Source organism: Simochromis diagramma, unplaced genomic scaffold (genome assembly GCF_900408965.1).
Source record: "Simochromis diagramma unplaced genomic scaffold, fSimDia1.1 OVJJ01000596.1, whole genome shotgun sequence".
In the NCBI taxonomy this organism is placed as follows: Eukaryota; Metazoa; Chordata; class Actinopteri; order Cichliformes; family Cichlidae; genus Simochromis; species Simochromis diagramma.
Window position 1 is genome coordinate 24,837,148 of NW_024387245.1, and position 25,830 is coordinate 24,862,977.

At 41.0% G+C, this 25,830-nt stretch overlaps 1 protein-coding gene across 2 annotated transcripts; it reads left to right on the top strand.

The window, feature by feature from the left end:
• The first annotated feature begins 721 nt into the window (after positions 1–721).
• Positions 722–25,318, top strand: LOC120747410 (protein FAM102A-like). Of its 2 annotated transcripts, XM_040053245.1 has the most exons (13): positions 722–918; positions 1,196–1,452; positions 14,145–14,255; positions 14,656–14,776; positions 15,073–15,102; positions 16,634–16,750; positions 16,884–16,930; positions 17,008–17,168; positions 17,279–17,380; positions 17,671–17,884; positions 18,430–18,548; positions 19,875–19,944; positions 20,022–25,318. In XM_040053245.1, the coding sequence occupies exons 4-13, from the start codon at positions 14,714–14,716 to the stop codon at positions 20,065–20,067; spliced, it is 969 nt and encodes a 322-aa protein (XP_039909179.1). In that variant the 5' UTR covers positions 722–918; positions 1,196–1,452; positions 14,145–14,255; positions 14,656–14,713; the 3' UTR covers positions 20,068–25,318. The 2 variants fall into 2 exon arrangements, with proteins under 2 accessions (XP_039909179.1, XP_039909177.1); XM_040053243.1 differs by lacking the exon at positions 14,145–14,255.
• Positions 25,319–25,830: the final 512 nt, after the last annotated feature.

Below are 25,830 nucleotides of genomic sequence, written 5' to 3' on the forward strand. Positions count from 1 at the left end.
TTGTTAAGTTTGATAAAACTTTAAATCTTTATATGTCTAAATGTACTTTTCTAAATCAAACCTAGCTGTTTATTAAAAATGCAAACACATTTTCCTTTAAATATAACACTTATGACAAATACAAAAAAATGGGAGATGGGCTCTGAACCAGTTGCATGTGACACCCCTAACAATGCAAGCTTTGTCCCTGATGTAATTTAAACAGGTGAGTTTTTAATAAATTCACCCCTCTACAGATGTTATGATCATAAGTTCCTACAGACTGAAATAGTTTGTGTATCAGGCTGTAAAAATGTTTATTCCTACTGTAATGCGACACATTTTAACATGGGAGTCTACGGAGGAGCAACTCACTCACTCAAGTAGGACATTAGAGGAACTGCAGGGTGTTTTTTTTGGTGTTTTACATGTTTATAGAGTCAGGTCTGTCCACAGTTAAAGCGATTAGATCTAACAGAATTTTAGGATTTATTCTTTTATTTAGGATTAGAGATCTTTTGGAAATTTCTTTCTAGAATTTTGAGGAAAAAATCTGAATTCTGACTGTGCTTTTATACTATATATTTTTTCTATTTTTCTAAACATTTAAAATAAATAAGTAAAATTAAAATTCAAAAGAGCCCCCATTCCCTTCCAGTGGCCTTCCTCTTCATGTTTGTTTTTAATGCAGTTCTTGGCCCCTCCTCCTCTTCACATGCGCCTCTGCCCAGACTTTGCGGACGGTCCCTGACTTCCCAGTGAGGCGTTCAGGGAGCCGCTCAGACTCACCGCCTGTCGAAGTGTGAGCAGCAGGAGGGGAAAGTTGGTGTGTTGGAAGAAACCACCCAGACCCCAGTCCTCTGCAGCGGTGTCCAGCTGTGCTGTTGTGGGCTTTTTATTTTTTTAACCATGCATGTGGAGCAGCTGATCGTCGGAGCGGTAAGCTTGTGTGTGTGCGGAGTGGTGTGGGTGTTTGCGTGGCAGCTGTTTTCACCGCGAGAGTCTGATAATGTTAGAGAAAAGGCACAAAAATAAAAAGTCCACGCATCTGAAAGTGTTTAAAATCACATAGTCGTCAGTTAGGAGTGCGTTAAGTTGTATTTAAGGGATATTTTTGTGTTGTGGAGAAGGAAAAAAAATCATTAAACTTGATATTTCCAGTTCTAAAAACCTGCAAATGAAAGCGAGAGACTTTCTTCTTCTCTTTCTGTTTCAGAAATGATTAACCTTAAAGCAAAGAAGGTTGTTCCTCCTCCTCTTTAAAGCCCGAGTGTTTGTTGTTGTTCATTCATCTTCAACTATGAGCACCCTCCAGCAGCTGGGCACCATGGCCTTCCTCATGAAGAAGAAGAAGTTCAAGTTTCAGGTGCACTTCACTCTGGAGGAGCTGACAGCGGTGCCTTTTGTGAACGGAGTGCTTTTCTGTAAGATCCGCCTGATTGATGGTGGGGACTTTGCCATCTTATCGTCCAGGTATGTAGGACACCTTCCTCGTTGTAAACCACTGAAAGCTGCACTGCATGAACTGACTGCTGTAAATGTAATCCCTCTTCGAGTCTGAGTGGATGTCTCCGCTCTGCCTCTGTTTCTGCCGGGTTTTCCACCTCAGATGAGCCTTAACAGACCTTAAACTGGCAGCCATGTGTTACTTCACCCTTGGCTGTGCTGGGAAAGTCTCCCAACTCCACCTTTCACTACACTCACACTGGGATTTACCCAGAAGTAACACACCCTTTGGTCCTTTTGGCTCATCTCTGGGGTGGTGCAGTGGTGTGTTGTTAGTTTGCTGAAGGGCTCCTGGGCAAAGGGGACTGAGGAGCGATAACATCAGAGGCTGGAAAATGATGCCAGTGTAGTGGATTCCTATAACGGCCACTTCAGGTTCCAAAAATGAGTCACTCCCCCATAGACTATATATTTAAACGATGGCTGTAAATAAATTCTCCTCCCGCACATTTGTTATTAAGTTGGAAATCTTTACATTTTTTTTTATTTCTGCCCCCAACATCTGTCACAGCAGATGGTTGGTTCTGCCGGAGGTTTCTTCCTGTTAAATAGGATTTTTTCCTTCCCACTGTCGATATGTGCTTTGTCATAGGGAGTTGTTTGATTGTTGGGGTTTTCTCTGTATTATTATAGGTAGGGTCTTTACCTTACAGTATAAAGCATCTTGTGGTGACTGTTGTCGTGATTTGGCACGATATAAATCAAACTGAATTAAATTGCTGTAAATTTGGACATTTTAACATGGGAGTGTATGGGGACTGATTCACCGCTGGAGCCAGCCTCAGGTGGGCATTAGAGGAGTTGGAGTTTGTGGGTCTTCCAGGTTTACATCAGTTTTGAGCAGCTGAGGTTGCTATTGAAAGATTTGAGATAGTTGAGTAGAACATTTCACCTCATGTTTACATATAAAAGGTGAGACTGTATAGTGGACAGGTGATAGCAGAAAAGCTTGTCTGTCCAACAGCCTGGCAACCTGAAATGATCCAAACTGGTTTGGTCAGGAATTAAATCCGCCAAAAACTCTCCATCAAACCACACCCCTTCTTTATTATTCTGCTTCTCTGTGTGGGTTAAACAAATGAAATAAAACACTGTAGTGGATACACAATGTGTTGTATCCAAGATGTAGCCTCTGGGGCTGAAAAAGTGAGACAGTCTCTGTAGACTCCTGTGTTACAGTGTCCAGCAGAAATAAACATGATACAAAAACTGATTTGGCCTCTGTGGATAATTTCCCCCTTCATAAAAACTCTATGAGGGTGAATCATTTTCTAACTCTTCTGATTGGATACTGAAAGTGGAAAAAAAAGATTAGAGGTCAGGGGCAGTAAAAGCACAGGTTTAATCCAGTCTTGATTTATAGCAGAGCTGGAAAAGACAGAAGAAGACAGTGACATGCTAAAAATACACCGAGTTGAGGGGGAGATGGACAGAATGAAATAAAGAAACACAGAGGAAAGACTTTAACACTGAGACTTTGAACCTTTGACCTGGAAACAGAGAGTGAGCATCAAGAGGTTCAGACAGATATCTGGGCCAGGTGGATAAAAACCCTTTAAAGTGATCTGTAAAATCTGCAGGCCAGTGCTGCAGTGAACTGAGAGAACGCCGAGTCAGCATGTTTACTGCATGCAAATAACTGTTACTCTGAGTTCCAGGTATTCATGTATGACAGTTACCTAACTTCCCTGTGAATGTAAATGGGTGGTGCATTAAGACTGCAAGACAAACAACAGAGCAACAGGGCAGAAATGTTATTGTACAAATATATTCATACAAATATTTGGATTGGAGGCTTTTATTTTAAAGCACTGTTTGACTGTAGTTTCAAAAGTCAGACTTTCCTTTTGAGTCCCTGATTGTATGTATGGGCAAAAAACCAATTTATTCTGAACTTACAGAATGAAATAATCAGAACCTGCAATGAAGCGTGCACTAGTGTTAGTTTTTTTGAGGTTTTCGTAGCACATCTTCCCGCTGTAGCCCTTATCAAACCACTATCAGGACCCAGCCTATGAGGTGACGGAAAACATGTCAGATAAACAATAATAATCTGACATATTCTGTTCCTGCTGCCAAAAGCCCAAAGAAAGAGGGCTTGTTTATCCTACCACATATAAATGTCATGCATATATACTGTGCATCAGTAACACATTAATGTAGGTCAGTAAAATCAAAACACTGCAAACAGTAAACAAAGGAGCATACGTGGCCTAAGTATGTAGCATTATTAACATGGATATCTTATCTTTGGGTTAATTTAAGCATGTAAATAGACTGCATTGGTCTGGCCCTTGATGTGTATCCTGCAAACATGGCAGAATCAGCGATGTTATCACTGACGTCAAAACTGGTCATAATGTGATGGTAAAAGCTGCACGGCTGCTGCCGGTGTTTCCATGCAGAATAGAGGTCAAGAAATGAATGTCAATCAATCCTTTCAACAGCCAAAACAAATGGAAATGTCTTTGTTCTTGAAATCAAATTCACTGGCATCCACAAGCTTGTATTGCCGGACTTTTACGCTACTTACTTATACCAGCGTGTAAGCTTTGAATCATTGTGTTTTTCATGGGAAACTTACTTATCTGGCCTTTCGCAGCCATCACCTCTCAGCCTTCGTCAGTGACATAAACACCATGATGCCCCCGGGGTCAGTGTCTTTATCGGCAAGCTCAGGAGGAAAGGTCAGAGTCTCCAGAGAAAGAGGTCAAGAGTTTCTTACTCTTCACTCAGTGGTGGAGAGTGTTTTGTTTGTTTCATTTCATTCTAACTGATAAAAGGACAGCACAACAACATTCCTGTACATAATTTTGCATTTGACTCGACTAGGAGAGAGATCTTATTAACTGCTTGACCAACTTAGAGTAATAGAGTGACTCGGCCCTGTCCTGGTGAGGTGAGGTAGACACCGGACAGGCCAGTAAAGCCATTAAATGTACACCTAACACCTGCCCACTAAAAGAAAATGGTGAAGAAAATGACTGCTCTTGGAGTCCTGCCACGGGATTCTTGCATGCATTTTCACCTTAAAGTTTTTTCATGATAACCTTTGGGTGTAACAAATACGTAAAAATTGCATATAAAAAGTAGTAGATGTGGATCTGAGCCTAACCCTGAGCAGGTGAAGGCCAACCTGGTGCGTGCGAGGAGCTCAAGGAAGCCTCCAACATTCATTTCCAAAGAATAGGCTGAGTAATATCAACCACCGTCCAACAATCACATAATCCACTCATCATGAATCAGAGTAGCCATGAATGGGCCATTTTATCGCACATTTGTACATGTGTGGAGCGTATTTGTATTTTGGCATTATATCAAGTCCATTGCTCACCAAGTAAATACCTCTGGAGGTGTACTTGAAGGAGGGAGAGCGTCAGTCCAGTCCGATCCGTGCTTTTGTCCTTTTGTGAGGCATGTTTTTGCTCGCATAACTTTTCTTTCTTTCTGTGTTTGCTGGTTTTTGAATGCATCCTCTCTCACAGAGGTGTGCCTCTGTGCTCAGAAGCTAAAAATCCTACACTGTTATTGATTCTTTGAACTCCTTACCAATTATACAGGGACGTCTTGTACTTGAAGGCCATTAGGGATGCACTGTGCGTGATAATCAGTTACTCTTTGTTCTTTGTTCTTTGACTGGAAATTAAACGGTTATCTGTTTGTGCTGTTTATCAGCTGCCAAGAACCAAGTCAAGCTCACATTTAAAGAAATTCCTCTCTTGTACTTTAAACAATGGAAAACAGGCGTCACCCGAGACTTCAGCCAGTGTTGCACAATCGACAAACAACTGATTTATTGAAGACCTCCAGCTCCACAGCACAACAAGTGGCTGATTTTATCAGCAGGGTCCTTCAGTGTTGTTCAGGCATTCCTCTGTAGCCTACAAGGTTAATACTCCAACACCGAGACATACCTTTATATTCACAGATTTGTTTTTCATACAATCTGCAAAGGCACCAAATCTTTTGGCACTTTCAGCTTCACTGAGATAAAACAGCCATGCTGTCTACTGCTGATAAGAAAGTGAATTAGACCTCTTTATCTTTTGAGGCCTGTTATGCACCTGACCACATATTCATTTTTTTACACTGCAGCAGCCTCCAAATATCTCCACACCATTGACCTGGAGTGGTACTCCCAATACACTGTATTTCATTTAAAATGCCCTAAAGTATCTTTAAGATTTGCCGCTATGTGAATAGACCTAAATTGAATTGAACTGAATTGAATTGTTGCCTAAAAGCTGGTAGGCACTTCCTCAGCATGAAAGCCAAAAGCATGGTGAATGCTTAAAAAAAGCATAGTTATACCTAGAAGCACCATGAAAGCTCCTAAATATAACTACAGACTGTATATAAGAACAGCACCTGCTGATTTGTGGACTTAAGGTTTGAAGTTTCTGTGACATCCATAGAGATGAATTAGGATGTTTACTGTAGTTATTAGCTATTAGCAGGTAATCCTACTTTGGTTCAGCAAGCTGCATGTGTAAACTTTCCATAAAGTTTCTGTCACCCTGAGCACAGATTTATCAAAGGGGAAGATTATCTATAGAGACTAAACTATTTTATTTTATATCAGGATGCAAACATGCTGATTTCTGCTGTAAATTTGGACATTTAAACTTTGGAGTCTATGTGGACTGACTCACTTTTGGAGTAAGCCTCAAGTGGACATTAGAGGAACTGCAGATTTTGCCACTTCTGTGTTGGCTGCCTTTTGTTATAACTATTTTATCATGTCTCGTTTGCTTTATCTATACAAACAGATAAATGTAAAGTGAGGTGTTTCATGTTGGATTCATCTATTGACAGGATTAGTTCCAGGTCTTTTCAGGTCACTTGGCAAAAAGTTCCCACTCCCTTTCAACATGTAAATTAATCAGAACGTTTTTTTGTATGTATTTTGTATAGTATTTTTTTCTCTCTTATTTTCATTTCTAAATGTACCTGTATATTGTTCAAACGTTGAAATAAAAATTACCAAAAAATTACCAAAAAGTCATGACTTGGACAGACAAACTTTCTTCTGTTTCCAGTCTTTAGCTAAGCTCAGTGCTTGCTGGTTAGAGCCTTGCCTTTTGCATATAAACATGAGGATAAATGGTTTATCTAGAAAAGTGACCAAGTGGAAGTTCATGTGTCGTTGGTTGTCTTGGAATGGGATTACAGTGCGATCAACCCAAGTAAAGAAGACCAAAATGCTGACAAAACAGAGAAGGGCTAGCAGAAAGGTAAACAAGAAAACGCTTCTCTTAAACATGTCACATGAAAACATATCAGCTTCTTTAAGGCTCAGTTTGATATGAATTTAATTAATTAATAAATCTTGAATTTATTGTCCCACAGCTACTTTTTAGCCTGTTGTGTCCAGCATACAGTGCTGTGAGGAAACCTCAGGAGGCACGGTTTCTAGTAGAAGTACTCCTTAAAAAAGGGAAGTGTGAGCTGTCTGGTCTGCTGTCTGGCTTCACTAGAAATAGTCGTTTTTCTGTTTGACTGCTCAGCGTCAGGTGTGTTTCAAACTGCTGGAATACAACAAACTTTAAAGTTCCTACAAATACGGCTGGAATTGGGAAGTTTGTTTAAATAGAGACATACACGGAAACATGTAATGGTAAAAAAAAAATGTACTGGAAAAAGGAACTAAACTCAGTGAGTTTAGCATTCTGGGGCCAAGCTTAGTCATTTATCATGACTGCTGTTCGTAGATGATATATGCGTTGTGTGCTGTAAAACAGGTACCTTTTATAATTAACATGGTTTTTGAAGGATGTGGTTAACAAACCTCTGCCTTTAGATTGTTTCTTCAGTTCCTCTTTTCTGTTTTAAGATCTGGAAGTCTCTTTAGATTCTCAGAAAACCCAGAGTACTCCCTGCATCACTGCACTGATACCATAAGATGTATAATCAGGTTGTGCCAATCTCGCACTTGTGCACGGCCTGTTAAACAGTGAAAATGCATGAAATACCGCGGGCCTGGATGAGGCTTTGTTTAATGTTTTATAGAGCACTGTAAATACACCCATGTGTTGGTTTATTACTTTCAGAGCAGAAATATGGCTGAAACCATGCATCAAGTTCATCACATGGGATTTTTCTTTAAAATTATTATTCCTGTAAGTGTTCTCAGAATATTCCTGGTTGACTGTCTGTTGGTTGGTTTGTTTGGAGATAATGATAGCTGTTATGGAGAAAAATGTCTAGTTTGATTACTAGAAAAGGTGGGACATAGACTACTGTCTACATCCCACCTTAGGACACACCTGCATTGTTCCCTTGATCTGCTGACATTGGCTTCCAATGTCTTACAAACCCATATTATGAGGCTAGAGAGGTGGTGCTGGTATTTGCAAGGATATAGTTTAATAGCCAAGAAACATCTAGACTTTTTGTTTGGTTTTTGCACTTCCCTTTCCGGATGATGATGATGGAAACCTGCACGTGGAAAAAATACGTTGATAACTCATTAATTTCCAGCTCCATATTCTTGTGATGGAATGTGTCAGAGTAGCTATGCATGATTCACAATTCGTAATAAGACCATGTTTGTTCTTAGGCTGACGCTCAGTTTATCTGCTGTCTAAAATCTGCTCTCTAGCTCCTCCCTCTTTAAGACAATTTTTATCCATCCATCCATCCATCTTTTCAGCTACTTGACCATTTCCTGCCAGTTATCTGAATTCGGGTCACAGGTATGGCAGCCTAAGCAGAGCCAAACAGCAGCCCAAACTTCACCCTGGCTACCTTCTCCAGCTAATTTAGATGAAGACCAAGTTGTTTCCAAGCCAGACAAATATAATCTCTGCAGTGAGTCCTGGGTCTGCCCCAATGCCTCCTCCTCAAAAGACACCCGCATCACCTCAACTGGCTTCTTTCAATGTGGAGAAGCAGTGGCTTTGCTCTGAACCCCTTTCTAATGACTAAACTCTTCACTCTGTCTCCAAGTGAGAGTCCTACCACACTTTGTGTATACAAGAGTTTCTTTCTCATTCCTTAAGTCAGTACCCAGAACTCGTATGCATGGGTAAGGGTAGGAATGTTGATTGACCGATAAAGCTGCAGCTTTGCTCTTATACTGAGCTCTCTCTTCACCACAACAGCCCCTATCCATCATCAAGTTCACACTCTACTCTCCTGTTACTGTGAAAAAGACCTCAACGTACTTAAACTCTTCCACCTGGGGTAGTAACTCATTCCGGACTTGGACTAGGCACTCTACCTTATCCCTGAGAACAATAGTCTTGGTCTTGGAGGTGCTAAATCTAAACCCCCGATGAAGTCAACAGAACCACATCATCTGTAAAGAGCACAGATGAAATCCTGAGGCCACCAAAGTGGACACTCTCCAACACCGGGCTAAACTTGGATATTCACCTAGATACACCTAGATAATCAGTGACACAGGAAGGTGGTGGTGGTAGCCTGACTGCCTCCCGGAAAAAGAAAAAAAAATGAACAGAAGGTGGGTGTGGCCTGGGGTGACCATATTAGGGATTATCCTCTCACTGTGACATCATACATGACCAACGGACCAAAACTGAGGTTTTGGCTCACAGGGATTACTTTTACGTACACTGAACTCACGATTAAAAACTTCATTAACATGAAAATAGATAGTGTGCTGAAGCAGTGTCACGATAGTTCGAATCCACTGACTGGTTAGGGGCCTCTTTGTGGTAGTGGTACTCTGGCCTCCCACAGTCCAAACACATGCTTGTAAGGTTAACTGGTGGTTCTGAATGTTTGTCTCTCTCTGTGTTAGTCTTTTGATGGATTAGTCACCTGCTGAAGTCTACCCTGCCTCTTAAACCATACCAGCTGGGATTACTGAATAGGATGGATGGATGACATGAACATCCACCAGTGGAACAGCATATGTGTGACAGAAAAAAAGGGAAGGGAGAATAGATGTGTTTTAAAACCCCATCCATTGTTTACCTCAGTGCTGGGATGGGCTCCACAGGTTAATACCGGCTCACTTTGTTACTCTACCCTTTTTGTTGTGCTTTACATTCCCTAACACAAAGTTGAGGTACAGACTTGCACATTTGGGAGCAGCTCAATATATCACCGCCTGTGTCTATCCCACTTTAAAGCTGCCACCACCCTCGACATACATCTGCTAACCACAGCCTGCTGTTATATAACAACTTATACATCACACTCTGCCAGGTCATGCAAACACACTCCCAAACACACACATACACAACCTGTCACGCTGTCTTTAAATGATTAAAAAAAAAGTTATGGCAGGGCAGAAGGTCAGGGTTTGTGTGTGTGTGTGTGTGTGTGTGTGTTGCGCTCATTTGTAACTCAGCCTCATTCCTCAGATTCTTTCTCCAGAAAACAACGACAGAGAGTAATCAGGGAGAGCTGGTTAAGTAAAGGTTTTGAACCCAAACACAGTTGTAGCAGCACTTCCTGCAGTTTGTAACCAAACAAGCTGCAGTGGAGACAAGGCCTTACCGGGCTATCTGTAATGCCTCATTTGCCTCATTGTACACAGAAACTGTCTCATAGTAAAAACCACACAAAGAAATGATTTACATGCAGCACAACAGTTAGAGTAAAATCTAGATTTATATACTTATCCATGTGTATTTCACCACTGACATCAAATCTTTTTTTTTTTTGAGGTAGACCTAGTGAACACACATAGAAACTCAAACCAATGTCACAAATTTGATGTCAAAAATCAAGAAAAACAAAATATATGCAATTAATCCTACTCATAGCCTCTCATTCAGACATGACAAATGCACTGAAGATGTGAGAGAGATTTTAGTGCATTTTTGTATTTTCACTTGAGCCATAAATACTTTATTTGTTTTTATATGATAAGTGTCAGAGCAGCCATAGATTTGTCCTTAAATGTGTCAATGACTCTGTAATTATGAATTTTGTGCAGGGTGTGGAGAGTGGCCTGGTCCCCGATGAATCTGTTAACGTCTTTCCTCAAATAAACATGGCTAAAACTTAGACATGTTGACTGATTGCTTCCAGTCTCTGCACTAAGTGTGATTCAAGATGACTTTAAAGCATCAAAAGGACTGCAGCGTAATTTTGATTTGAATTCAGATGCTGCATGGATGCAGATATAATGCACTGAAATGTGTCATTCTAAGTGTTTGTATTTTCTGAACTTACTTAGATTTTGTTGCTCCACTCTCCATAGTTGTCACAAAGTGACCATGTGACCTGTGCTTGTATCTACCTGTCGTACAAAGGTGCATTTGTGAGGGCGGACGGGCTGTAAGAATAGAAGCTGCAGAACCAGTCTGACCGTTTCCTGCCTCCGTCAGGCAGCCGGCCGCCTCCGAGAGTTTCATGAGTTGCACATTTCAGGTCACCCTTCAGATAAGTGAAGTAGGAAAAGTTCCAGCGATAAAGCTAACGTGGGAAAAGAATGCCTCAGATACTGAGTCATGTACTTATCATGGATTGCATTAAAGCAAACAAAAAAGTAAAAGTTATGTAACACAGTGTGTGTTTCTCTCTGGGGCTGTTACTCAGAATTATTAGCAAGAAAATAGAGGACAGAAACGGCATAAAATACCAAAGAAATTAGTAATGACATGTCCCAGCATGCAGTGTTATCTGTTTTTCATTTCCTGTTTGTCTAAAGTTGGAGTGACGTTTTAAACAGTTTAGCTTTTGTATCACACGTAGTCGATGTATAGGGATTTTAAACCTCAGCAGGCCTTAATAATAGATAAAATGCTACTGTGCGTCTCTTAGCTACATTTTTTTCATGTATAAAACTCTTATCATTACCAATATCTGAACAATAACATAACTTAAAAAGATAAGACTGTTTCCAGCTCCCTCCGTTTGCGCTAAAGGCCAACAAACTGATTCTAAGACTTAAAAATCTAAAGGGTACAAGGATTTTGATGCAAGTCAGTGCAGTTAGATTATTTTTTGCCTCTGCTCACGGCCACAGGGGATACATGAACCAAACAATCAAGATGTGATTGAAGTGCAAACCTTTATTTCTAAGGGTTCAACACAAGTATTAACTGACAGAGGATCAAAATTAGTGTGGAACCCATGGATGTCATGAAATGCTGTGTTTCCTCACTTCAGATGCTCTGCCAGGCCTTTATTGTGGCCACCTTCCGTTGCTGCTTGTTTGTGTCTCTCTGTAGTTTTGCATATAATAACTGAAAACTGCTCTGTTAGACTGAGATCAGGCGACTGGCTTGTTCCTTGTCTGTGCCTTGAGAATCTCTAGAGTTGCTTTTGCAGTTTTTGTGTTTGTTAGCAGTCTAGCCTGCACAGTTTTCATGATATGATTTTCCAATTTTGTGTGATGGTAGATACCAATAACAGCTCAAAAGCTGGGTCAAGGTCACATCAAATATGTCAATAAATCAGTAAAAACTCAACATGAGTACTTTGGTTGGCTTGACACTGACTTTCATTGTTAGCGCCCAAGGTCAAAGATGACCATAAAAAACAATTTCACTAGCCGGGCCCACGTCCTCATTTTAGGTTTGACAGCGTTTTAGTAGGTAAAGGTGAATGCTTGGACATGAATAGAGCTGCGGTTTGGGGAAGGCCTCGAAGGGGACTGGCGATGGCTCCCGGGCCTGACAGATCCTCATGTACTAAATAGGAGTGAAGAAGTTAAAGAATTGAGAACAAGGAGGGAGGGAGGGCGGGGCACATAAACGAGAATGAACAGCTTGCGGAACTGGGGGAACCTATATAGATGACAACAATGAGCGCGTTTGGAGGCGTGGTCCCGCTCCTGAAATTCCGATACATAATCTCCAATTCAGTTATAGCACTTGCCTTTCGGGTGTACCTATGCTCTTGTTTGCACTGTGAAGCTCTATGTGGAGAGTTTTGCAGAGTCTTAGTATTAATTCATCCTGCTGCTTCATCAGTAAAACCAGTGACCTGGGTCCACTGGCATAACGCTCCCTCCACCATGTTTGACAGATGATGTGGTGTACTTCAGATCATAATCATGTTTTTCTCCTTTTCCAAACTTTTCAAGTTAATCTTGGTTTCATCAATATAATAAAATAAAAAAATATATTTTCCAGATCCATTATGACTCGTTTAGATTTTTTCCACCAGAGTCTAATCTGATTGTCCTGTTCTTGAGTGTAACCAGTGGTTTGCACCTTCTGGTAAACCTTGTGCATTTCCATACTAACCAGGCTAGCTAGCTGATAACTCCACCCCCTCCAAATATGGCCACTTCTGTATTGTGGCTAAAAGGTTACATTTGTGGTGGCTATGTCCATCTTTGAAACAACTCAGAGAGCTGCAATTCAGATATGTTAGAGATGTGTGTTGGTGTACATAAAATATAGGGAAGGATCGGCTGGAGCTGCATGGTTTGCATGTTCCAAAGGGCAAAATTACAGGACTATCTGTTCTCAGCAGTGCAGCCGGCTGAGTCTGCATATGTGTATGTTGTGTAAGTGGACAAATCATGCGGCGTTTCCTTTGACATGAGCGATGCAGGGAGAGATAACAGCAGAGTTTAACTTTCAGGTTGAGACAAGCCCGGCATGCAGACGGATGGACTGCGTGCAGAAAAGTGAGCTCAATTCATTGACTGCTTTAGTGTTAGTTTACACTGCTGCAGATTCTTCCTCTTTGTAGGTTGACAGCGTGTCTGCACAGGAGGGGCAGTGTGGGCAGCAGTGGCTTCACTTCACAGGTGCAAAGCTAAACTACTGTAGTTAAACACAAAAAATAGAGGTGGGCTTTGTTTTTGTAGACTCTCAGACATGCAGCTGCAGCAAAAGTGCATTTCTGTCCCAGCAGGTTCATTCTACAATAATGTGTCCCCTTAAGCCTAATTTTTGGAAACCATGTAAAGGTCCCCAAGCTGTAAAATGTACATATTTGCACTGTTAATTAACCAGATCAACGGTGGCCCTTCCAGGTTATCCATGTGAGAATCATATCACTAAACCCTATGTCATGCACTCACCAAACCCTGCAGCACAGATATCGAAGACTGTCTTTTCTTACAGGATTTCTTTGTGTTGCATCAGAGTTTGTACAGTTTGTCCAACCCTGTTTTCGCCCCTTCGCTTTGGCTTATATTTTAAGTTATTTATGACACCTATAGTGCTGTTCGACTGGAAAGCGTGAGGGCAAGAAATAAAAACAATATGCAGATAAACACCAAATCTGTTTCCAATCAGAGCAAGTGGAAACCCCCTCAGCAGAGTCTGACGTGCCACGTCCCGGGATGAGATCATCTGGGCCATCAGCTGCTCGGTCTCGAGGACGTTCTCTAGAAAAACAGCCAAAGAAAACAGTCCGTGTCGTCCTATTGATCCTGAAGATAATAACACTTCTAATATAAACACATTTGCTCTTTCACATGCTCAGCCTCCAGCATATTTCCCCAGCTGTTACAATACCCACAGTTCACTTTGTGCTAATGGGCCAATAAATCCGCTGCAGCCTTGTTTGTTTTCCCCTGCATGATGAAGGCTGGGGTTACATTATTCTGTCTGACAAACCGAATAATGCTGGAATGCTTTTTAATCAGAGTAAAGCATCACATTAGTTAAACCTCTGGGATATCGATTTGGAGGGTGGAATGGTTTTACATGTGGGGGCCACTGATGCTTTTTCCCTCCTCATCTTTTCTGGCTGTTTTTCACTCGTTTTGCATTCAGTGAGCATCAGTGTCACTGCTGGTAGCACGAGGCGATACCTGGACTCTACAGAGGTTTCACAGGTAGTCCAGCTCCTCCAGGAAGGCACAGCAATACATGCCACTGCCACAGGTTTGCTGTGTTTCCCACAGTCTCTAACACTTTGATTTTATCTGTAGATTTGATCCTCAGAACCATTCAAATGAAGGTCTCCAAAGATAAAATCATAAAGATGATAATATTTGAGCTGCTTTTTAATAGATGTGTGGTAAAGCGAGGACCCAAAAACAGGGCTGGCTGATACATAGGCCATAAACAAAGTCCAAGCAGGTGAAGTGAAGCACAACTATGTGTATATTAAGAAGTCCAATTAAAGCCTTAATTCTCTGCAGTTTGGCTTGTGGGGGGGGGATTGAGGTAAAGGTGCAAACATTTATAGTATAAATTCCAGGATTTACTCTTTATACCTGTTTACACTGTAAACTGTGTGACAGTCTAACTACAGTAGGTACATCTGTGTGTGTGTTTGCAGGGAGGAGGTGCAGCAAAACTCCGTCCGATGGAGGAAGAAGTTCTCCTTTGTGTGCAAGATGAGCGCCAATCCGATCAGTGGAGTGTTGGACCCCTGCATCTGCAGAGTGTCTGTACGCAAGGTAAACTACAACTCCCATGCTCTTCTGGGACATAGAGTGCCTGATTACCTCAACACAAAGCCAAACAATTTTTTTTAGATTATTGCAGAAAATTAGCTCTGTGGGAACATTTAGCTGACACTAAATTTTTAAATGAACTGCTTCATCAAGCTTTTCAGGCGAGCAGCATCCTCCTTAATTCAAAGGTGACGCCTGCACCTGTCCCACTTTCAGCTCCATACTGGAACCATGTGACGCGTTATGAGATGGTCAGCAGGGTGAATCACCAGTGTTTCTGTGTTTCTGTGTCTCTACAGGAGCTCAAAGGAGGAAAGGCCTTCTCAAAGGTGAGTTTATAACCTGTTTATGTCCTAAAACTGTTGGATGAACTGTTGGACTCATAAACGTTATAGTGCACAGATTTACTGTGCATTAAACACAGTAAAGTCTTCATCTCACAGAGACATGTGACGGGACAGTCAGAGGGTGATGACCATGAGCAGTAGCCAGTAAAACACTGTGTTTACTGTCTGCTCATGTAGGTTACAGTCAGCTGTTTGAGCTACAGTAGCTGCGATGAATGACGGGAATATTGTCACCTCACTGCAGAGCCATTTTATATCCGCATGTTGATTGCAGGGCTCCCTCTATGCTGAGTAATATGTGTGTTTATCTGTTTGGGGTCCTTTACTCCCTCTTTACATGGTTTAATGTTTCCCTGGGGTTGTTTTATGGGTCTTCGCCATTATTTCTTGCCTTTATTTGATTCTTTCGTGCAGTTTTGGTTTTGATTCAGTTACACTTTGAAGTGTTTTGGCAGCTTTGAGGTTATTTGGTGTTGTTTTGGATGGTTTTCTGTCTCCTTGAGGTGGTTTTATGCACATTTGAGGTTTTCTTGTACTTCTTTTGGGTTGTTTGGTGTCTCTTTGGGGTCATTGTTTGCCTCTTTGGTGGTTTAATGGTCTATTTGGGGTAGTTTGTGTGTCTATGTTTTGTGCCTCCTTAAGGTTCCTTTGTGTACCTTTGGGTTCATTTAGTGGCTCTGAAAGGTTTAGTGTTTCCTTTGGGTTGTTTTATGCCTCTTTGGGTTTTTTTATGTACTTTTAAGTCTTTTAATTACTTTTTGGATGTTGTTGTGCATCTTTAGGGTTGTTTTGTGCATCTCTGTAGCTTCATGCACCTCTTAAACGACAAGCAAGGGTTTTTATTTGATTACTGTTGGTTTGCATCCAGTTTTTTTGCACCTCATAGTTGTTTTACATATTTTTGTTTTGCTCTTCTTTGTAATTATTCAGTTCCTCCTTTACTGATTGAAACCTCTTTGTAGTTTTGGGCTTTTGTGTCTCTTTTTGTTTGTTTCCTGTGACAAACTGTGGGAAAGACAGACCAATCAGATAAAAGCATGCTTGTAGGCTGAGTGAAGGAACAACTATTTATTTGGTCTGGGACAAATATTGATGATATTTTCAGATTCAGTCCAAGCAGAAATTAGACTGTGCGGCAGCACTTTTGCTGTTTGTGTAAACTCACACACATGCAATCCACCACCACGAGCTGTGGCCCGTCCAGTAGGAAGTAGAGCTGAGTGGGCAGAAAACAGTGAGTGAGGAGGTTAAAGGAGGTCATTGACTTGCACATTAAGTCACTCTCTCCTATTTTCCTTCATTGACTTCCTTACATGAGGGCATGGATTGTCAGCGGCAGACAAAAACAAATATTTTTAACCAAGTGGTAGAAGAAGAAGAAGTCCTGCTGCTTCAGATCTGTGAGGGGAACAAATTAAAAGCCCATGAGCCACACCTGATGGAGACCGTGGTCGTTACAACATGGCTTTTTCATTTTCTGTTGCTTTCTGTCTGTCTGTCTGTCTGTCTCCAGCTGGGTTTTGCTGATCTCAACATTTCCGAGTTTGCTGGTTCAGGCTCGACTGTCCGCTGCTGCATCCTGGAGGGCTATGACACCAAAAACACTCGGCAAGACAACTCTATTCTCAAGGCAGGAAAACACACACACACACACACACACACACACACACACACACACACACACACACACACACACACACACACACACACTGACCTGATTAGTGCTCAGGTCTAGTAACACATCTGTTTTGTTTTTTTTATAGGTAACAATTGGGATGACCCTTCTGTCGGGGGATCCCTGCTTTAAAACGTGAGCTCCTTCAATTTGTCTGAGCAACACATGTAACAATTAAAGCTTTCTTTGTAACACATAAATTATATTTCCAGGCCTCCCAGTACGGCCAAATCCATTTCTATCGGGGATGAGGACCCCAACCTGCAGCTGGACTGTAAGGGGGAGAGCACTGACGCCACTTTGCAGCCACCAGGGGGCATCGTGGAGGGACCTCGGTCCTTCAAACCCCGACAGTCATCAGTGCGCAGCTCAGGTAAGTCGTTGGTGTAGATGTACCTTGATTAATGTAGCGTATTTTTAGGGATCCTAAGGATGTTTTCACGGTTCGAGGTGTTAATGCCGGAGCTATGTTTGTGTGTGCAGGGCTGCCCGAGGAGGGAGGGAATGTCTCCAGTCCGGACGAAGTCTTTCAGATCGGTCATTTTCGCAGCTCCAGCTACGCCAGCCAGCACAGCAAGATATCAGGTCAGAGAGCTTTAACTTCCTCGTGCTGCAGGAAACGTGCAAAACATGAAGGAAATAAACACAAATAAACATCTGTTTCCATTCTATCCTTTCTATCTCATCCACCCTGTTCACTTTACTTATTTTTTTGTTCCTCTCCTCATCCCCTTCCTCTCATTTTTATTCCTTTCCGCTTCCCATTCCTTTCCTCTTTCTTCTCTTCCTATCAATCTTCCTTTCCTTTCCTTTCCTTTCCTTTCCTTTCCTTTCCTTTCCTTTCCTTTCCACTTCCTTTCCTTTCCTTTCCTCAGGTTACAGCACCGGTCACTCTCGCTGCTCCAGCTTGAACGATCTCAACCACCACAGGAACACCTCCCCCAGCAGCGGCACCTCCTGCGGGCTCGGCCACCCCTCTCAGCCGCTTCCCTCCACCCCCACTGAGCCGCACCGCCAAGCGACCCCCACCAAGCCAGAGAGACCTCCTCCTCCCTCTGCTGTGGCCATCTTGTCCAACAGATCCTCCAGGTAGATAGACTCACACACAGCTGCACCTCAGAGGAAACCCACCTGCCGCTGCATGTTCTCAGCCTCGCTGATGTCATGGCGAGGCATGTCAGGACTCCGTGGCGTCGATAAAAGGCCGGAGATGATTCTCAGGCATGTGTGAACCTACATGCCTGAGATTCTCTGGAAGAGTGTGAAGCATTTGGCTGGAATTCTCACACGCCGATACATCTGCTACTCGGAGACCTGCAGTTTTCAGCTTCATCTTGCTTGCACACATTTGCATATATCAGTTAAAAGGTTAACAAGGAACCAACCAGCTCCTAGCAGCCAAACCCTTTCCCCTCCCCACTGATTAAAAATATTAATATGTTGATTTTATTTTTTTATTAGTAAGATATCAGTAGATGATTCATGAAGGTGAAACGACAGGTGGGGCAGGTGTCACTACAGAAGAATTGCAACCCACAGAGCTCCAGAATGAATTTGTCAGCGCTTCACTGTGAAGCTGTGTTTGTGTTTCAGACGTGACTTTTTCTCTGGTTTGTGTTCGGTCCAACAAACAGGAGGAAGAAGGAACCCGTGGAGAAGCAGCCCAGCTGTGTGGACGACACCCGCATCGATGCAGACGCTATCGTGGACACGATCGTAAAGAGCCAGGACTTTGACAGCAGCAACAACGAAGGTCGGCCAGAGTCCCGATTATTTGGACTTAGTTTCAGCCACAGGACAAATATCAAAGGCAGTATCAGCTTCTGGCTCTGAAACGTGTCAAACTTGCATTAAATCCTCCTGTTGGCCACCAGAGGGCGACTCCTGCAGCAGCATAAAGATGTCAGATAGCACAGAACTCATCACTTTCCTGATGAAGTCCTGATGAGAATCAGGTTGAACTGGCTTCAATATGATGCTCATTTTATAATTTGATGTCCTCATGAACGTCCAGGATGACAATTAATCTGTCTGCTGCAAAGCTCACAGGATGATTTTGGTTAAGAAGTGTCTGAGACTTTTACACTTTCCATTGTTACAGTGTACACCTGTAGTTGAGTCAGAGCAAAGTTGGGTTAACCGCTCATCGTACGAGAAACACCAAAGTTTGGAACTAGCTCAAGGCTTGCTCCTCCAAAGGGTTTGGAGGAGTTGGTTCACCTGCACAAGTGAGCCACACTAAGGGTGGAAAAGACCCAGAGTTTGATTTAAACTGACTAAACAGCGCAGGTGTGAAAACAGACTTTAACCTCTTATAAAGAAAGTGGAAATAATTCCAGTTTTGAACCCAGTTTAACATAAACGGATGTTTTTTTGAAGACTAACGAGTGGCCAATCAGATTTAACTCAGAAATCAGTGTTGAGGGACCAGCAGCACGAGGACTGATGGCAGTGATGGTATGTGTGGGCTCAGTTTCACTTCACAGCAAATAAATTCTTTGTGTATTGTGACCTCAGTCTTCTTGAGTACTCATTACTGGACGTTCCACACTCTAGGATATCGCCCCCTGGTGACTATACACAGCTACGACATCTAGATACCCGTTCACATGAATCAAAACTTGTAAAAAAAAACGTAAAAAGTAGAAAAAAGTAGAGTATTGTTTTGGAAAAAACCCTTTAACTTTAGCCTTTGTGTCATTGTGGGCAAAGGTGTGGAAATATTTACTGATACGGGGATGAGTTTTACTGTAATATCGTTTTGGAACTTTTTAAGTCTTGTTTTATTAAAATGAAGTTTCCACCTTCATTTTAATAAAAACATGCAAACTAAACCCAACAGATTGAGTAAAACTAAACTGAAACAAGAAAACTCACTCTGGAAACCAGGTGTGACTAAAAGGAATTTAAAAAAGCTCAAAATTTAAGTTATAACACGTCTGAACTCCACACAGACACGATGGTCCCTGTAGCAAAATAATGGGCTACTGTATGTCCATCTTTTATATGCAGTCTGTGGTTTTGGGACAACATGTGAGCGTCACCACAGTAACATCTCCTCTGGGCTCATTTTTTTCAGACAGCAACTTGAGACTGTTTATCAGCAAAGACGGGACCACAGCCCTCAGCGGGACGCATCTCGCCAACAGGTATCATCTCACTCGCCGTATCTTTCTCTCGACGATCATCTTTCATAAAAACTCACCTGTTTCTGTTCTTTTCCCAGAGTAACTCCTGGCATCTTTGAGCCGGTGGTCATCGAGACTCACTGATACCCACGCTCCTCTCGCCTCATTGCCGTCTCTCTGACGTCCGATTGTCTCTGTGCGTGCAAACATGTGCACAAAACTTCATGTGTGATCACCGTGGTGCAGATGTTGAGCCTTCTAGTGTTTTTAATCAGGTGGTGGGACGGGTGTAACACACGGGTACAGTGTTTTCTCAGACAGTAGACTGATTTTAACCTGTTTTTAACCTCTAACAAAGGTCATCATTTCTAATTTTACTGGTTTTAAGCACTTTTAAAACTGCTCCAGCCTGCTTCTGTGTGTCGCGTTATGTTACAGCTCTTTTGGTTAGACTGTGCCCTCTGTTTTAAAGTAAAACTCTTCCTCGTGGAGTAGCCTGTCTTTTAGCGGCGGAAGCCTCTATTTTGCGTTTTCTGCAGGAAGTGTTGATCAGGTTTAAATGTGATGTTGAAGAGCCTGATGAGTACCAGGGGGAAGCATGCACAGAAATCAGTAATTCATGCTCTCAAAGAAACTAAGTTAAGGGTCTAAATCTACAATTTAACCTGTAAACCCAGCAGTCAAACTGTAACAAAAGTGGCAGTGAGGCAGATATAAAATAACTAAAAGCAGATCCAGAAAACAGCTTCCAAATGACAACAGTCGGACGTAAAACATGAAATGAGATCCAAGCAACCCCAAAGAGATTTGAAATAAAACATAAAGAGGAATAAAATGACCATACTAAGCAAAAATTCAAAAATTAATAACAACGCTAAAGGGTCTGAAACTGCTATAATCAGCTGCACAGTTACATAAAACAGCCTGAGAGACACAAAGACGTATCCTGATTCCTACGTCAGGCTTGTGCTCAGAGGCGCGTTTTCTCATAATCCGTCCATGAGTGCAGTGCAGCAGCAAGGGAGACCTAACATATACGAGGCCATGGAAAATCTCAAAGTGAGCCACTTGCATTCAGACAGAATTCACCTGTTAAATAATAATCAGTGACGCTGACATTCAAGAAAACCTGTTTATGTTTTCTTCACTAACCTGGGAGCATCAATTACTCATTTGTGTGTTCAGGTTAGTTTTTAATTTTTCCTTCTGTGACTTCAGGACTTTTTCAGTTTTTCACTCTGTTGTTCGGCTTTTCTTCTTTTCACTACACTGGGTGTGTTTCAGACGAGTCCCCGAGGACGTCTGCAAAAGTTGCTGACTCTGTGACATAATCAGTCACTGAACACTGGTACCAGTGAGAAGCACACCCAGTCAACCTCTGACCAGGGCTTCGTGCACACATTACTTGAACAACACCTTGGGAACCACTGCATTCTGGGAACTGTAGTGCGACACTGAAACAAGGGTGCTTCTGTCAGCTGGTTGGGACTTTAGAGTTTCTGAGAAAATACAGGACAGAAGATAAAGTCAGACTGTGAAAGCTTCCCTTTAACCAGTGGACAGATTTATGGTTTAGTGTTAGGTTGTATTTTAGCCACATGCTAAATAGATATATTTTCAACTTTCAGATAAAGTGTCATACTTGAAAGGACGTATTAGGGCTATTGGAGATGTGGAAAAAGTATGAGGCTGCGTGAGGTTTGTCAGGGGTAAAATTCAGAGGTAAAAACTGACAAATGTATGAGACCAAACTGAAAAATTTACAGGACAAAAATGGCAAATTTGAGAAAGAAAAAGAAGGATAGATTAACAACAAACTGTCCAATTTACAAGAATTAATCTGGGAAATTTTGGAGAAAAAGCAGGCAAAAACTAGAGCAATCTTGTCAAATGTGATAGGATAAACGGGCAGATTTATGGGGAAAAAATTAACAAACTTCTGACAGATTTAAAGAGAAACACATATCAAATTTATTGAGAAAAGCAAAAAAATGGTGATCTTTAGTCAAGGATACATTTTGCTCCATTTTTCAAGGTTAAGTTTGAAAAATTCACCAACAGCATCACATATTAATATAAAAGCAAATCGATCTACACGTTTGTTTTGATGGAAACGCTCCCCGAGCGCTTGTCCTGCAGGTTTTTCCTCTGAATTTTACACCCCTTACGTTTTTGTCCCTTCAGTGCTTTCAATACGTCCCATTTCATTTCTGTGTGAGAAGAAATCGATGCTAACTTAACCCTGGATAGATTTGGTAGAGTAAATTTGAAGGAAGTCATGAACAACATGTAGAGGCAGTAAACAGGAGCTGAAGCATCACTTTCACCCCTGTTATGACGCTATCTCGTCAATATTTCTGCCTTTGGATTTGATGAGGACCCAAAAGTCCCCGAGAGACGCTCTTCGTTCAGGCGGAGCAAAAATCAGCCTGGAACTGAAACTAAAGCTTTTATCCTTTTATTTTATTTTAATGTTATTTGATCACTGTGTTTTTACTTATTTACATTGTTTTGCACATGTGAACTCTCCGAGGCGAATTAGAAACCACTAAAAGGAAACAGAGGTGGCACAGTTGTCCGAAACAACGTGAAATCTTCTGTTTTTAAATTTCTTATTTCATCTCTGTTGGCTTAATGCCCACAGAGCCTTTGTTCATATGGCTGGCCATATGTAACCATCCATCCTCTGCACTTACTAAGTACTTATTAACTTTTTAAATTCCAATGATCTCATAAACCTGTCATAAATGTGAGGTTTTGTGGGGGCTTTACTTCCTTTCTCAGCCACATTTTATTTCCAACGTTGGCCTTTCTCTGATATTAAGTACACACAAATAGGCTGAATCCAGAATGTGTGCATTTTAAGGCAGGAGATCTTTATTGAGGGCCTGCTCTGCTCCACTGCTCCACACTTTTAATGGTACTAGCCCCTCAGTTCATCCACTCTCTAAGCGAAATAGTTTAAGCACCTGTCTCTTTATAAGAACCCTCTTGTTATAAGCCAACTTTCCAATGACTGGTCAGCTTCTGGAAGCCTGCAGAGGAGCAAATCAGGGTTTCTGAGCTGTATTGTCTATTTCATGCAAAACTGACATCAGCACATCATGAGAGCAGAATGTTTTTTGCTCACAGGAACTACTCTTATCAGTGTTTACCTCATTTTTGTAAAATATGTAACGTTATAATATTATATATTTAACAGAAAGTAAGAAATAAACCCTTTTTAACAACAAGTGACATCACAACAAGCTAAGAAATTGACGTTAGCAGGCAAAATGACTATAATCACAATATTAGCATTGCCTATTTTTGCATCCATCCATTTAGGTGCTCATTCACCTTTGGAACCATAATCAATGTCGTTTTACTTGCTCATTGCCTGCCATCGTTCTGGCTTCACACTGACAAACAAAGCAGTGTTTTTACCAAAAAGATTAACTTCAGTCAGAACTCTGCATTTTGTAGCTTTGGGCAGTTTAGGTTTTGTGCATGTGCTGCAACAAGGAAAATAAAATTCCTTTTTCCTCATTGCTTTTGCAAGGCTTGTGCAGACTTAGCGTGTTGAGCTAGCAGTGATACTGTGGGCTGGTGTTGGCTGTAGTGAGGTCAGTCCCACAGCTGCAGCAGCACAAAGCCTCTGTTGTGCGAGTACTGACAGTATACAATAGATCTTCACCCCCCCACGGGACTCATTTGTGCATTTGTGATTATGTTCATGCTGCAAGATGTGCATGCGGGCCATGCATCTCTGACTGATATGAAAGGATGTACTGTATAATAGACAGTTTTTTAAGCTTTCTGGTGCATCAAGTCATGCAAGTTGTAAGCAAGTACTGGATACTTGGGACATCTAGAGTTTTGTTAGGTTCACTACTCCTCAAAAGTTTAGGATTGCTTAGAAAAGTCCTTCTTTGCTGAAAATAAAGTAGATTTCTTTTTTATTTAATATAACATTAAATTCATGTTAACTATTTTAAATAAAAATTTGTGATTAATGAAACTGTTAATTATAAATCCTCCGATGCTGTGTTAACCATTGGAAGTTTATCATATTAAAAAGCCTGCTAATCATTATATAAAGTCGTTAGGCTCTGGATGTTATCCACAGCTTTCATAATTTGTAGAATATGGAAGCTTGTTTCTGCCACTGAAAGAATAAGTTCTTTTCTCAGATGTTTGAGCTAGGAACTTAGATTTTTTTAGATAATAACCTGAAATTTTCACTTAATCTGGCAAAAACTGTTTTTGTTTTTGTGTTTATTTTCAATAATGGGACAGGCAGAGCTACAAGCAGACATTTTCATGCAGCCATGCGTACTACTCCCTCCACAGAACACAGTAACTGGCTGTCACCAGAAAAGAAAGAGGTTCACAACTGACAAAGTCCATAAGGTGTTCAGATTGCAGCTTCATTAGACGGTAACCATAACAGTCAGACTGGGTTTATTAATGAAGGGAGTAGTACACACTGTTGCATTAGGTAACAGTCTGTCATAGATACATGTATGTATGATACATTAATTTTTTGAAGCACTTTTCTAAGTGATCCCTAACTTTAACCTGTACTATTTAATAATTATGCACCTACCTTTATCGCCATATTTTCCATTAACAGTCCATGTTTGTCATTGTTGTGTGTATGTATGTATGAAATGTGTGATGTGGTAACCATATAGTCTATTTTCCTTTTATTTCCAGACCAGCAGGCTGGTCTGCAGCACAGATCTGTGTGTAAAAGCTTATACTTTATGGTAAGATGTGACTAAACAGTAATTATTTACAGTGCAGCCTGGAGTTACTGGGGAAAGTGTGCAGTAAAGGGATCTGTCTGCTACTGTGATTTCTTCTAGAAATACTTACTCTTTCTTTGTACTTGACCATATGTAACCTTGTGATCTTATTAAGTAATTTCTGCGTGTGGTGAAATGTTTTTTATTATTATTATTATCATTTCTGATGATTTGAAATGAAATTGTTGGGGCCAGGGTTATGTTGCAGTGGTAGCTGTGGTACTGATTTAACAAGATGGGGTTTGGTAAAGAGAATATACTGTATACTTCACAAAACATTTTCCACCATATTTTAAAATGTATTTATATTAAAGGTAAAATCACTAAATGTGTAGAAATATAATAAATGCATATAAAATATCTAATATAAGCATTAATGTTGGGTGAAAATAATTTTGTTGAATAAATTGGTGCATTTCTGGGTTTTTGAGAATAAAAAATCAAATACTTTCTAACTCCGTGCACACATATTTTTACTCCTTGTGTTAAAATATTGGGAAATGTTCCAAGAATAACTACAATGTTAATAAATGTTAATAACTACATGTGAACGGAGGAGTTGTGATGAACATGAAAACCAAATAAACTGTCAAAGTCTGGATTTATCTTCTTTCTTTAACTGCCTCATCTCTTTGTTTGCACATGTCACATGATACTACACCTTAACACAAGTGTTATTATATACAGTCACGCCGGAAAAGTTTGTAAGTACATGCAATGAAAATATGGAGACAAACAAAAGTTGAAACGATGCCTTCAGGAGACGGTGGTATATTTGATCAAGAAGAGGGAAACCTGACTTTCTGATCATCATCAAAACTATTATCGTTTTAAGTGAAATTATTCTATAGAAAAGAATAACTACACCTCTGGTATCAGAAGTCACTTCTTCTTTAGTAGAAATTACTTTTTGGCGTTTTGCATGATTGTCCACCAGTCTCTGATGCTAACCTGCCAAAATCTTTCATCCACTTTTCAAAAAAAAAAGGAAAAATTATCTTTACTTCTAGATCTGTGCTTTGAATAAGGCCTTATTATCCAGGGTGCCACAAACTCACCGTACATATCAACCCTGCAGCCAGGGAGCTGTGGACCTGATTGGAGCTGATTGGACCTT

Excerpts from the sequence above, each read along its gene's own strand:
- LOC120747410 (XM_040053243.1), top strand. The coding sequence starts at position 1,280 with ATGAGCACCCTCCAGCAGCTGGGCACCATGGCCTTCCTCATGAAGAAG. Across the intron at positions 16,751-16,883 it reads AAGACAACTCTATTCTCAAG|GTAACAATTGGGATGACCCT; the intron begins GCAGGAAAACAC and ends TTTTTTTTATAG. Across the intron at positions 17,169-17,278 it reads GTCATCAGTGCGCAGCTCAG|GGCTGCCCGAGGAGGGAGGG; the intron begins GTAAGTCGTTGG and ends TTGTGTGTGCAG.